This window comes from Protopterus annectens, chromosome 13.part0 (assembly GCF_019279795.1).
Source record: "Protopterus annectens isolate FY-2018-M chromosome 13.part0, PAN1.0, whole genome shotgun sequence".
Taxonomy (NCBI): Eukaryota; Metazoa; Chordata; order Ceratodontiformes; family Protopteridae; genus Protopterus; species Protopterus annectens.
Window position 1 is genome coordinate 563269817 of NC_056747.1, and position 15356 is coordinate 563285172.

At 41.0% G+C, this 15356-nt stretch overlaps 1 protein-coding gene across 1 annotated transcript in view; it reads right to left on the reverse strand.

The window, feature by feature from the left end:
- LOC122787469 (S-adenosyl-L-methionine-dependent tRNA 4-demethylwyosine synthase TYW1-like) overlaps positions 1-15356 on the reverse strand; it is a 2539581-nt gene that overhangs the window by 1496467 nt on the left and 1027758 nt on the right. Inside the window, exon 10 of the mRNA XM_044054205.1 lies at positions 247-365. Coding sequence (XP_043910140.1) covers positions 247-365 — 119 coding nt within the window. The remainder of the gene's footprint in view (positions 1-246; positions 366-15356) is intronic.

A 15356-nucleotide genomic window follows, 5' to 3' on the forward strand; every position in this document is an offset into this window, starting at 1 on the left:
TATGTATGTAAAGAGAGTCTAAAAGATGGTCTAACCATTGTAATACACACACAGGGTATGAATCAATACCACAAGTGTGCACTTTTACTTACTATTGGCAATACACAGGGGTTATTTCACCAGCAAGGTTGAATGTTTTACTTTTTCCAAAAGCAATATGTCATCATAAAGTTTTACAATCAGATGAGATAAAAATGACCATTCAAGTAATGCCTAAACCAACCTATACAATTGCTGTAATCTTACCTCCAGCAGAAAACACATTTGTTTGCACATGCCAGGCTTGGAGTAGTCTCCATGCAGCGGTGACTTTCAATGCCATAAAATGTGTGTTTGTAGCAGCCACCTCTACCTCGAAGCATTGACTGCAACAAAAAAGAAAATGCAATTAATGCGTGATTTAAATATTTTAAATTAGAAAGCAACCTCAAATCTATACTTACATTCAATATGCATTTCATAGTGTTTGATAGACCTATGCTACTTTCTCATTGTGTGCCTACTTTGACACTTTTACCACCTAAAAGTATATGTTTACTAGCCTTCAGTAGCTGAATGAAGATACAGATAAAGATGCATGGCTAGAAAAGGGTGTTGTATGCACTACTGCAAAAGTGCAGGAGTTGTTTAAGGAAGCATCTAATATTTGTTCAGTGTTGTATCCTGATTACCGCAGACAGTAAAGACAGGAGTCTTGCCCTGAATGCCTAGATACTACTTTAAGTCCCTAGCCCTCAACATTCAAGACTTTCCTTTTGCTGGTGTGTGTGTCAATGCAGAAACTAAAACCGTGTTCCATCACATTCTACTTCTTCTTTACCCTTTCCCCCATGTTTTAACTTTAAGTTAGAAAACCTAGATGGTAAATTGGAAGATAATGTTACTGTTGGTTTCAGACTTTTTCATGTGTACTCTGTAGTGTCTTCTTTCTCAGAAATTCATGCAATCTTCTCTGGCCTCCATCCTTTCCAGTTTTCTTAACTTTTTCTCAAATGTAGAACTTTAAGGATTTAAAGTATTGTATTTTAATTTCCTTAAACCAAACCTCCCAATTACTGTATCTGCACTTAAAGCACAAGTACAAAAATCTTTTGAGACTATTGTGCAGGAAATACCAGCACTATGAACTTTTCTGAATATTAGCATATATAATTAAAGGTTATATACTCACCATAACTAGGCATCAGTGTTGTCCATTCTCATTCTTCCTCAATGGATGGGTTATGGATCCGATCCTCTGATCCAACTTAGCTGCATATTTTAGACTTTGGATCCAACTCTCAAGCTCCTCCCTCTACCCAGTGTCCAAGTCCATCCCTGACATCTAAGACAGAGTTCACTGCCATAAAATCCACATAAACTGGATAAAGAAAGGGACAGCTCAAAGAATATGGCTCAAACCTGGATAATTTAGTCCCAAAGGTTGCTCCAAAAGACTTTAGGAAAGGGGACAGATGGGTAGTTGAGGAAGAATGAAAATGGACAACACAGATGCCTAGTTACGCTGAGTACACAACTTTTAAATCTGATGTCCTTTTCATTCTTCCTGAATGAATGGGACAGTCTCTCCAGCTAGATTAATCTTGGGTGGCCCTCATGGAAGGATTTTCCAGAGAACTGTTGAGCCAAAGGCAGCTCTGCTTCGTGATATTGGAGCCAATTTGTAATGAGTAACAACAGTATGAGCAATGGACTATGCGACTGCTGCACAAATATCAGCAATAGATTAGTTATTGACCAAAACCCAATGAAGTGGCCATGGCTCTAGCTGAGTGGGCTTTAGGCGGTCTTGGTAAGGAAATACCTTGGTGAGAATAGATCCAAGAAATGCAATCAGTTATGCATTTAGCCAATGTAACGTTAGGTGCTAGATAACACAATCAGTTTGAAGAAAATGATAAAAATAGCCGAGTTGATTTTCTAATTTGTTTCATTCTGTGTAAATAGAACCGTAATTGCCTGTGCACACCCAGGAGATGTAGCAGTAAATGAATGGATTTGGTTAATGTTGCATGTTGAAGCCACCTTAGGTAAATCGGAAGGGTTTGTTTGTAAAGTTACTTTGTCTTTGTGGAAATAATGTAGGAAGTCTTTGATGAAAGACCTTGGAGTTTTTGCAGAACTGATAGCTACTAAAAGGACTGGATTGTTTTCCATGAAATGAATTTTAAATCACTTTTTGCTGAAGGTTGAAAGATTCTGAGTCTGAACTTGTACCACCACAGTCAGATCCCAGGGAGGTGAAGGATCCTCTATAGGAGGTCCAAGGAGAAAGGTGCCTTTCAGAAAAGCTTTACATAGCTTGGAAGAGGCCAAACAGCAATTTTTTTATCTCCTATATGAAAATTTGAGATCGCTGCCAACTGTAGTTTCATCACAGAAAAACTAGCTCCTTCACTGAAAAGTGTAGCCAGAAAATTAAGAACAGCAGAGACCGGGGCAGAAAAAGGATCAACATTATTTCTTAATGCCCACAAAAAAAATATTTTCCACTTACTCTTGTAAATCTTCGTGAAGTCTTTTTTGTGAGGATGATAGAATGCTAAGTACTGGGAAGAAAGCCTGGGCTGCCTGGCTATTACTGAAACTGGAGAAACCCTGTGGTTAGTTTGAGGGCTAAGATACTGGGATGATTTATCCCTGAGGGGTGTGAGAAGAGATCTGGAGTTGGGTCCAGTTTCCAGGGAGGATAGAAAAGATGAGACCAAAGGAAGGGGGGAACCACACCTGTTGAGGCCAGTAAAAGGCAATGAGGATGACGTGACTCCCCCTGAGGGGGATCAGGGTAGATCACCTGCTGCACTTGTTGTGGGGGGACTCAGAGGTTGCAGCAAGGTTGGCCCCAGTGACGGAAACTTTTTTCAGTCACTGATTGTTTGAAACCACTTGTAAGGCATCAAAATGGAACTGCTTAGTTTGTCCATCAGTACGTTGGTTTGGATTTCTCCAGAATCTGCAATGCAACCTGAAAGCAGATGGACATCTCCCATTGCCACTTGTGCAAAGCCTCTTTGCAGAGACAAGATGGGTTCTCCCTTGTCTGCTGATGTACCAGACTACAGAAATTTTGTCAAGTCTGAAATGCAATAGTCCTTAGAAAAAGAGCATATTGGAATTCCTGCAATGGTAATAGGATAGTTGTCATCTCCAGGGCATTGATGAGTGAGTGGATAGGATAGTTGTTATCTCCAGGGCATTAATGAGTGGGTGGACTGTGTAACTTGGACCATCCTTTCCAAGTAATGCCCCCCACCTCCACTGCGAGCTGACCGCAGTCACTGTGGCCAATGGGGGTGGTACAACAAAGGTTTGACCTAGGTCATCTGACTAGATCTACCAATGCATGTGGCGTTTGCAAATCAGTGTAAACTTGACTGGAAATGAGAGGAGTTGTTGACGAATATACCTCTGAACTGGTAGTGACTGGCTCCCAGCCGAAAGCATAGGTCTCTTCGAGAGCACCTATTTATTCTGATGTGACAGTACTCATCCTGAAGATCTACAGAGCACATCCAAACATCCTTGCGAAGAAATGGCAGAATGAACTATACTGTGACCATTTCGAACATTGACTTTTTCATGTACTGATTCAATTTGCTCAGATACAAAAATTGGTCTCAGGTTCCCTGTCCTTTTGGGCACTATAAAGAAGCATAAGTTCCAAATCCTATTTGGTGGGATGTCTTGGATGACTGTCTTGTCTAGTAGCTTTTGAATTCCATGCTGCTGCCTTCCTCTGACTGGGTTGAACATTAGGAAGCTTTTTTTCTTTTGTAGATTGGGGATCGGAAAATGGCATTTAGCAGTCTCTGAATATTATTTTTCAACACTCAGGAATCTTTTGTTATAGTAGCCCAGGCATCTCGGTACAAGGACAATCATCCCCTGACTGCCTCAAAGAGGTGGGCAGATGGGCTGTACTTAAGGAGGGCTGAAAGTGTTTGTCCATAAAGGAATCATGGAAACGCAGATTTTGCGGGCCACCTCTGCCTCTGGGGTGATGTTGTCGCCACATGTATCTTGGAAAGGTCCTGGAGATTCGCAGAACCACATCTTCTTACCATCTCTATGACTTCTAGAGAAGGTTCATTGAGGGGTAGAAAACCTGATTCCCATGGCAGACAGGTTCTTTCCTTCTTGTTCACTGCAGGTAAGCATTTCTTTCACAGACAAATCACAAAGATGTTCCATCAAAGGAAGCGTTGATGAATGACGTCTTGAAAGGCTCCACAAAGTTGCATAGCTGCATCCAGACATGTCTCCTTTTGGCAATGCCTGAACTGGCAGTCCATAAGGTGCCTTCAGCTGCATGACAGATCAACATTATGGATGTGTTGGAAATTGACAAATGAGTGGCCAGCTGAGATGATGACCTTTTGAAATCCTCTGCAGACTTAGACTTGCACAGAAATTGATAGTTCTTTGGTCAAATTTCTCTGCAATCTTGTGAAATGTGTCAGGTAATTAAGGGACCTCAAGGTGAAGGTCACTAAGGCAAAGATTTGCTTTCCAAATCAGTCCAGCTCCCAATACTCTGTCTGGAGTGTGGACAGAGAAGCTCTGTTCTGCTAGCTCTTTTAGTGGCCACCACTACCACCAAAGCATCTATGGGGACCCCTTTGCTCCAGTGGGGCCCATCTTTAGGGAGAGCTAGAAAGACTCCTTGAAGGCATTGTGCCGAGATGTCAGAGAGAACAATTAAGTAGTGTGGCTGGTCATTGTTTCATTTCTTACTGGTGTTGGTGATGTGAAGAGCGTGTAGTTGGTTTAGAGCTAGGTTGTCTCAGTATAGGTTCAACAGAATCCAGCTCCTTCCATGCCAGCAAAAAACTAAATGAATGAGCTCATCCACAGGGGGGCAAAATGTAGTTGGGCCAGAACCTTCCTCCAAAGGATTATTGGAAGACCAGCCACCTTTCTGCCTAAGGATCTCTAATACGTCTCCAAAGGAGACATCATCCGGTGTTGATCTGGGGGACCCTTTTCCTTCCTCGAAATCAGCATCTTCAGTGAGTGATTCCAACAGGGAATTTATGTGCCTCTTCTTGCGCATTCTCTTCCAATGGCTCTCCTCTGGAGGATGTTCAAGGGAGGTACAGGAAGAGAGGGGGAGCTCCTCTACAGGACCTGGTTGTCCCTGTATAATAGGCCTCAGAGCTCAGAACCAAAGAAGGAACAGGAAGTGGATACAAGGGATGAGAGTCCAGATATCTAGACAGAGAAAAAAGCCCTTTCCACAACCTCAAAGGGAGAAGAACCCAGAGGAACCGTGGCCACCCACACCGGATCTGAGACTTCTAATACAGGTAGATCACTACTCCAGCCAGATCCATGCCTGTTGGAAAGGACCAGACCCAAGCTGTCCAGCCCAGAGGCTCTGAGGTTGAGGAATGGATCAGTTAATACTGGGGTCTATCCCTGCCCCACAGATCTGACACCAGCGCTTCGGCTCTAGGACCCATTCCAATCCAAAAGAATAGGAGCAGAACTGATCAGGGATGCCGTCAGTCGAGGAAGTGATTCTCTTCGGATCTGACTCCAGACCTCTCACAGCTGTCAGATCCTAGAGCTCCAAAACCAAAAGATTGATCAGGGAAGGAGACAGTAATGTATAAGAAGTGGTTGGACGACATCCAATAGGGGGATGGAGCTGAAATGACACCCATCTGGATCTCAGTTATGAGGAACTTTTTGCATCATCCTATCCACATCTGCTTCTGACAGACTTTTGGAGGACGTGGAGGATGTATTAGTCTGGAGACTAGAGTGTTGGGAGTTTGTAAGAAAGGGAAATGGATCCTAGGGGAGACCAGAGCCAAAATGAATTCTGGGGTGAAAGAGTATGTGAAACTGCATTTCAGATCAGAGGGCTTGGGATCTGAAACCTGAGCTGTAGGGCTTGCTGAAATCACAATCAGATTTCAGCCTTTAGGATTCAAAGACTTTGGATCCGAGGAGCATACCTTCATGTCTAAGGATGTTGGTTCCAAAATCTTTAAACTTTCGGAGATGGTTCAGAGGAAGTCCTGGGGCACTTCCTATGCTCCGCTTTTACTGATCCCCTTAAGAAGAAGAAGCTGCAAAAGGACAAAGAAGACCCTTCAATATAAGTTTGCTGCATCTGTCAGCTAATACTCTACTGTTAAAGGCAGCACATATACAGCAGTTAAGTGTTTAAATGAGCTGCTCCAAGACAATGCACACACTTCCTGCTGGCATCTGAGCTAGGGATTTTATGCCCACAAGAAGTGCGTTTTTTTAATCCTGCCAGCTTGTGAGCCATGAGAGTTGAAGGACAAGAGAGAGGAAATTAAAGGAGTAAAACTTTTTTTTTTTTTTAATTACTAAGGAAAAGAAATTACCAGCAATGGTAATTAAAAAAATTACTCTAACAGCGAGTAGAAAGGGCAGATGAATAAAGAAATGAAAGTTACCAACTATGGTAACAATAAGGACAGAGTATATAAATTTAGTCACTAGTTTGACAAGAAAAGGCCGGAAAACTAAGGAGAAGGTTGTATATAAAAAGGACAGAAAATTAAGATAAAAAAATTAACTTTCACTTATGTAAAAAAAAACATAGAAAAGCTTTACAAAATGCTCGAGAGAATGACTAAATCTGAGCACGATGGCAGCAAACAAGGTCTAAGGTATTGAAGATAGACTAGGGCATTATGGGTACATGGAGGAGCTCGAGAGTTGATTTCTAAGTCTAAAAAGTGTGTGGCCGAGTCAGAACACCGGAAAGATCTATAAGCCTTTCGTTAAGGAAGAATGAAAAGGACATCAGATAAGTATTTATAATGATTTAAGACTAAAGAACAGTGTTTAAATAATTACATTAGTACTATTCTCAGTTGTGAAGAAGTGAGATTTCAACCCAAAATAACTACAAGGAACACTGTAAAACAACTAAAGGTTTTGAAGCAGTGAGATGACATGAAGGTCTGTGTTAACAGACCCAGTAAAGGCATGGCAGCTACCACAAGGGTACACAGGAGTAAGACGTATTTCACACAAAGATGGGTCTACTGATATGATGGAATAGGATAAAAATAGGCCAGCAACTGACTGAATACGTTAAGCGGAAAGCCTAGTGTGTTTACTGTACCAAGAGGTATATATTCCTTAATGAAAGGTAGAAGTCAGTAGATCCCTTAAATCCAGAAGGAGAATGCACTGGAATCGGCCAATGGAGGAATGCACACAGCAACAAGACGGAACATATTTTTATGTGGGTAGAGAAGAAAAGAAGAAAGTACATCTGACAAGAACCATACAGAAGATGAGACTTCTGGTATAGCTACTGACCAAAAAGCACAGGACATATGTTTTTCTAGGTGCAGGAACAATGACAAGTCATTAAAAAGCCATTGTTTTTCAATTACTCAGATTTAAAACAAGTAAGCGATTTTTCAAGCAAACTATATAAATGCCACTTAAAAGATGTGAGAGAGAGGACAGAAAATGGCATAATCTGAACTCCAGAGGAAACACTCAAAAACGATCCATCAAAATCACAGCTAGAGTACAGTTGCAGGCTTCATCAGGGCTGGAGCTGAAGATAAACTCAAAGCATTTAAGGTAAGCAGTTCCTTAGAAGAATGCATCACATCAAAGTTGGATTTGGTGAAAAATTCAAAACACAATCTAATGATATTCTTCAGGTACAGATAACTGAAAAGAACCTGAAGGTAAAGCGGTGGAGTGGGAAGCAGCCCTATGGGAACTGGCACAGAAGTTGATAGCTATGGAAGACAGAACCACAAGGGAGAACCTGTGATTTCTATCAGTCTGTGAGAGATCAGCAGGGAATGACTATTAAATTTGTGCAGCAACAATTGAACACTTGACTGGGTTATTAAAACTGAAATACTCAGACTTCCAGAATATAAGCTGGCATTGAAGCAAACTGGAAAGCAGTCAGACCAACAATTCAGTTTCAAAGCACCCATATCAAAAAAAAAATGTTTGCACATCTGTGAGAAAAAGGCAAGAAGCCAATAAAATAGTACAATATTTGTGGAGAATGATTATAGATTCATAGGTGTGTACTAGGCTAACGGCCCTGGAGCCTATATAAGCCTAGCCAAAGAAGATTCTCTGGCATCATGCCACCCAGTTAGTTCCCAGTGCCCTTGTCAAGCAAGACCAATGAAGTGATCCCCGGGGTGAACTTTCTATTGCCCATCCACTCGTCAAGATTTCTCTTAAAGAGGGCCAGTGAAGTGCTCTGCTTGACGTGAATGGAAGTTTATTCCAGAGTATGGGAAGTCTCTGGTTTAGGAACATGTTCCTCCAGCATGTTCTGTTTATTATGGTAATGAGGTTTAGGTTCCCGGAACATGTGGCATGGAGGGATTGGGATTGCTTTTGGTGTAGCATATCTAGCAGCTCTGGGTCAGACATGGCTTTGTAGGTCAAGCAGAGTTCGCCTCTAAGTAGGTGATGAGAGTTTAGCTGGAGTTTTTTTGAGTCTGTCTGTATACGTCATGTGTCTAACACCCAAGATCCTCTTACTGAGGTATTTGTGTGGCCTTTCCAGTTGTTGTAGGTGTCTAATGAGGTACATAGGTCTAATGATGGACAAGTAGAGAGGGATTATGACCTCTTTCTTTCTGGATGAGAAACGTTTTGTAATGAGATGTGCCACATAGGACTTTCTGACTACAGTGGCAATGTGGTTATCAAAGGAAAGGTTGCTGTCAACCTGTGTTCCCAGGTCTCTTATCACACCTTCAGTGTTTAGTGGGTTACCGCCTATGTGGTAGTTCATGGGCATCGAATTTTTCCCAAAGGGAATGACAATGCACCTTTTGGCATTGAGATTAAGGCCATGGTTCTGGCACCAGTCACTGGTGTCAGTGAGGCCTTTTTGTAGAATGTCTACATCAGTTGGAGAATCAATAATGGCCCCCAGTTTGCAATCATCTGCAAACTTAGTCAGCCAGAGTTCCTTTATGCTGGCTTGAACTTCAGAAAAGTAGATGCCAAAAAGGAGAGGAACTAGGACAGATCCCTGTGGGACACCACTTGTAACTGGTCGGTAGTCAGATTTAGAGTCTGGTACTTTCACAGTGTGGGTTCCATCAGTGAGCCAGTTGGCAACCCATCTTATGACATAGGGGTTTATGCCTAGTTTAGTGAGTCTATCTACAATTCCTGAGTGAGGGATGGTGTCGAAGGCCTTGTCAAGATCTAGGTAGGCTGTGTGAACTACCTTGTCCTCATTCGCAGCTCTGGTGACAGACTCGAAGAAGTCTATCAGGTTTAGCAAGCATGATCTACCTTCCAGAGTTTGGAGATTCCCAATATCCTTATTTATAAGGTCCATGATGATGCGCTCCATAGCCTTACATATCAGACACGTCAGACTAATGGGGCGGTAGTTCCCAGGACCTGCAGTCGCTCCCCCTTTGTGGAGTGGGATGACCGTAGCAGTGTGCCATTCTTTAGGAACAAAGCCTGAAATGAGGCTGTGATTGAACAGGGTACTCAGGTGTGGTGCCAGTTCACTTTGTAATTCATGTAAAACACAGCCAGGGATATTATCAGGTCCCATGAAAGCTGTATGCTTGGCTTTGGACAGTGCAGTTTTTACCCGTGTAGCTGTGATAATAGGGACTTGGCATTCCTCAGGAATTGTGATAGGCCCTTTAAGGGGTGAAAGGGGGGTAAAGTTCGCACTGAACCTGTCGGCCAATATGTTGGCAATATCACTTGGTTCTGTATATATATTGCCATTGTGCTGCAACTCGGAGCAGATCTGAGAATTGCCATGTACATTCTTGACATAACTATAGAATGCCTTGTGGTTGCCTTCAGAATATTCAGCAATTTTTTTTTCCTAGCTAGCTTTAGAGGATTTGATGATGGAGCTCAGTTTTTTGCTAAGGCCAACAAGGGAGTTTTTCCAGTCTTGGGAGTTCAGCCTTTTCTGCAACAGTTTTTTCCTCCTGTTGTAGAGTTTATGGTGGAGGACCACCAGATTGGCTTCCTTTTTTTGGAGGAGAGCATCTTGGTTCTGTTTGGTATGGCCCGTTCCATGCACTTGTGTATGTGCTCATACAGTGCATTGGTGTATGATTCAGCAGTCATGCACCTATTTTCCATTTGCATGAGTGTCATGAAGTTAGCCACCTCTGTTTTTAGAAGCCTAAAATTGGCTTTGGAGAATTTTATTACAGTGGTTTCCTTTGGGATGTGGATATCCATAGCGATTAGCTTTGTAGTCAGATCTGACCAGGGAGGAGTTGATTACTGGTGTAGAGTAACGGTTGCCCATGTTAGTAATGACCAGGTCAATGACGTTTCTACCCCTGGTGGGGGTAAGAATGAGTTGGTCCAAAATGTTGGAATTAATGAATTCCAGAAAACGTTGAACAAGTGTGTTGGTACATGAGTAATTTTCCCACCTAATGGAGGGGTAGTTAAAGTCTCCCAGTATAAGGGTATTGGGTTGCACTCTAATATTTTCCAGTGTGTTTAGAAATGTGGAGTGAGAGTCTTGGAACATGGTGGAGGATCTATAGCAGGCTACAACCTGGATTGCAGTTTTACCCAGTGTTAGTTGTGCCTGAAGCATCTCTGATGCGTTATGTTGGGCAACTAATTTGGAGGTGTGCATATCCTTTATGAATATGGAGACAACACCGCCTTTAGTGCTTTGGTCCAGGTTTAGGGGCCGAAAGGTGTGGTATGCATTATAGCCTGGTAGTGCTGGGGTGCTCTCCGGAGCCTTGAACCAGGTCTCTATCACTGCACAGATGTCGATGTTCTTGACTTTAAGGAGTGCTTCGAGCGAGTGCATTTTGAGATTCAGACTTCTAGCACTGAGTAGCATAACCCTCAGATTTCATTTGCTTGTAGTGGTTATGGTGGTAATTTTGTCTTCAGGACATTGCCTAAAAAGGCACTATAAGGGTGGCAAGAGCCTTGGCCAGTATCCAGAATTCCTGGGGAGACAGATGCAGGCCATCTCTGGCGAAGCATCGAGATCTGTCGATCATGTCATCTCAGGCAGACAGATATTAGATCCCCTTAGAATGACACCAGAAACTTAGCCAATTGTTGAAGTCAATCATTTTCTGCTTGCACTGTGGTATCATTCTGGGTGATGGTAGGATGCTACTCAGAGCTAGGGTCATACCTGCCTGGGCTACAACATCCGAGAGCTTCTCATGTCTCTTTTCATGTAGTCCAGGGAGGTACATCTCAGGTCATTCACACCAACATGGACAATGAAAGAGTCATATTTGTCCCTGTTGTGGAGTGACCTAAGTTTGTGTGTTATGTGGCAGATCCTGGCACCCAACAAGCAGCTGACCCAACTTCGTCCTTATTCAACCTAGTGAGTGGGACATCAGTGTACCTTACTATTGAGACACCTATGACTAGTGTATTGAGTAAGCTGTTTTACCTTATGGGCTTTGGTTGAGTTGTACACTGTTTATGTGAGCTATGAGTCTCATGGTTTGTGGTGGGATGTGGTGGTTGTTTGTGTTTCTGCCTTGGAGGTCTCTGTTGTTTGGACAGATTTTTATTGACAGTCTCCGCAAAAGTAGGTGTGCGTTTTGTGTTGGTGTAATTTCTGGAGGGGTGTGTGTTGAATGTAGTGTGGTGCACGTGTTAACCTTCTCCTCTTGACTAGCTAATCCAGTCTTGGCTGGAGAGTGCTTGGCTTCCAATTTGGCTATATATGTGCATCTCTCACAAGTCAGTGTCGGAAGGTAAGAGGAGAGGGTTGTCTGTCTACATGAGGCAGTTGCTACATTGCCTCAAGATGCCCAAGTTCACCAGGCTGACAGGAGAAAGCACAGGAACTGACCTTTTAGACATGCCTGTATAGGAGCTCAATATATTAAGCACTGAAGCCTTTTACAGGAAAAATGGCACTCAGTGTCTGAGTCTGTACAGAGCACTGCCAAACACTTGAGGGAGACCAATACATAGACCCTGAAAATTTATGGATGCAATATTTAAGCAGATATTCTAAAGTTAGGAAGAGAAGCAGGCCACGGCCCGTTTGGTGATCCAGTCTTGTTCCAGATGTTGCAAGGGTCTGCAGGCTTGCAGACTTTTTCTGGTAGATGCCTCAAATAGCAACCAGATCAATCAGGTACATTAAGCACAGACACTCACTCTTCAACCGGAAAGATTCAGGAATCAATGCACTCTGCTCCTACTCTCACCAGGATCAGAATATAAGCATAGATTCCAAGCTGTCACCTATAAAGCAGTTATTAAGCTTTCTGGTGATCAGTAGTCTCCAGAAAATAATGTTACTGCACTCCTTCGCTCACTGAGAGGCAGAATGTGGGCTCTCCAATAACTGGTGGTCTTGCCATAGATGCTAAGATGAAAAAAAATGGTTTATCCTAAACACTGCAGAGTGCACTAGAGGACTTGGATGTGAAAGTAGGTAACTTAAGTTTTACCACAGAATACACAAAAAAAAAAAATGCTATTGCACTTTTCAAGAAATACAGAGAAGCAGGATAAAAAGCTTGGTTTTGAATCCAACATTATTCAAAATGTTCTATCTTAGTACTGTCAAAACTTTCAATGATCAAGAAATGGCTATCCAGGTCTTGACCTACTTTCAGCAGAAGCAAAAGGAGACCCAAGATACTTGAAATTCCAGTTCCCGAGCCAGCCCTGAGAAGGAAGATCCTACACAACTGTTCAATGACAGAACAAATGGAGCCCTGCCACCTAGTCAAGAAAAAATTGAAGACGGTGACGGAAGGTAAAACTAAAATGGGGACTGCTTCAGGAATTGGAAACAGTGGACAGCATTGCAGAAAAAGACAGAGCTGCCAGAGCAAGAAATATGAGGAAAATACTGTTCAGCCTCAGAGAATACAAGACAAATGACATGTGGGATGAATATGTAGAGTTTAGAATGACTACTGTTTTGAATTAACACCCCAATGGAGAACTGAAAAGTATAAATCCTGGGAATATACTGTTCAGCCTCAGAGAACAAATTACATGTGGGATGAATATGTAGAGTTTAGAATGACTATTGTTTTGAATTAAACACCCCAATGGAATGAAATTAATATACTTGTCTTCCATTAAGATGTTAACAGTTTTTGTGCTTTAACACAGAGAGGAGAAAAAAGTAAGGTAAAACCTGACCCCCCCCCTTTTCTTTCTTTGCAGAATCATAAACTGCATGCAAGTATTAATAAGTGAAAAAATCAAATAGAAAATGTGCATGGCAGTAAAGAAGATTAGTATGTAGGCTGTGAGGGTGGGGTTGCTGAGAAACTAGACCATATAAGAGCTACCAGTTCACTGAACTTGCTTAAACAGAAGAGAAATCCTGCCATTAAATGGTTTTTGGAGGTTATTCAGAGATTGGTTTACTTTTCTGGAGATTTAATAGCTTTAAAATGTCCACAGAAACAAAATGCAAGGGCATTCAATTTATTAAAGATGGAGGTGCATTTTTCTGTTAAATGGATGGGTTTATCAAAATTGCAACACTACGAACCAAAGTCCAAAGTACTCAAAAAATAAACGAATCCACCCAGAATGAAAGCGGACAACTCCAGCAGCACAATTCAAACGCTTTTAATAATAGTCCACAGACAAAACACTCCACATTAACGCTCTTAATAAATACTGCGTTTTCGTCCTCTCAAAGAATAGGACTTCATCAGATAATAATTAACTTACGTAATTAACACTTTATATATGATAAAACATTCAAATTCAACCTATCCTAAAACAATGCATTTGTAGTTATCAAATCAGGCTGCTATGGCTCATAAATATTAAAAATACATATCAAAATATCTGAATAAAACAAATGTTTGTTCCTAAAACCTAACAATTCAATGTTTTGATTATGAATATTATATCTTAAAAATATACTATTTTGTTATTCTATTTATGCTCATTTCGCATGCTAAAAACATTTAAATAAATCAAAAAAATATATGTATGAATAGATATAAACCGTATAATAGACTATTACTATTGCTTTTGAATTCATCCCAAATAATGGTATTGCCACCTTCTGACGATATGGTTTATAACAAGTGAATTAAATTTCTGCAGCTCTTAATTTCAATACTGGAGCTAAAGAAATATATTCATTTAATCCTGGTATTTTTGTGGCATCCAATTTGATTTGCCACCATAGCTCCTTGTATTCCAACCACTCCTCCCATAAGCCTCCTCTTAATTCCCTTTTGGCTTGCTCCACTACAAAAAATAAAAATCTTGCTCCTTCACTTTCTCTGATATGTTTATATAACGCGTTGGTCTCCTTTGCCTTTGAAATTTCGTATATATGTTCATAAATTCTCCTCCTCAGAACTCGTTCTGTCTTGCCTATGTAGAATGAACTGCATTTATTACATAGAGCTAGATATATCACTCCCCTTGTTTCACAACTGTAGTAACCTTTACTCTTAATGGTTTTCCCCCTACTATTTATATATATCTCACTCGTATTCATCATATAACTACATTGATTACAATGGCCACATTTAAAGCTTCCTTTCTTTTTTTTTCTATCATTTGGGCCTTTACCATAATCTGTGCTGTTACATTTACTGTTAGATTCTAAAATCCTTTTCATATTCCATGAATTTTTATATACTACTTTTGGGAATATTTTATTTATATTTTCTATATCCGATAAAGTTGAAAATTTGGCCCATTCCTTCCGAAATAATTCCTTTATCTTAATGTTAGAGGTGTTATACTCCATAATCAAAGCTTGTTCATAATTCATGCTGATTTCTGCATGTTTGGATGTATCGTTATTAAGAATATTGTTCATTATTGTACCCTTAATGGGTTGAAATTTAGATATGCTGCCCATTTCTACCTCAGTTCTTATAGTCCTGACAAATTCCTTAGGATAACCCTTTTCTTGGAACATTTTTTCAAGTATATTACATTCCACCACAAAATCCTCATTACAACTAGTCATTCGACTACCCCTCACAAATTGTCCCTTGACAATGTTCTTTTTACAATGTGAGGGGGTGTGCACTATCGAAATGAAGAAAGGAATTACAATAAGTTTTCTTCCTATAAATTTTGGTTTCAAAATCTTGATTGTTCTTATATACTTCAACATCCAAATAAAGCAGACTGTCCCTTGAGGTGGTATGGGTAAATTTCAAAAAACTAGTGGTATTGCTGATGTAATCAAAAAATTCATTAAATTTATCCAACCCACCTATCCAAAAAATAACTATATCATCCAGAAATCGACGATATAAAGACCAACAGTCTTTATATTCTGAGTCCAATATGCAGTCCTCCTCCCATTTTGCTAATACCAGATTGGCATACGTGGGTGCACAAGCTGCACCCATTGATATGCCCTT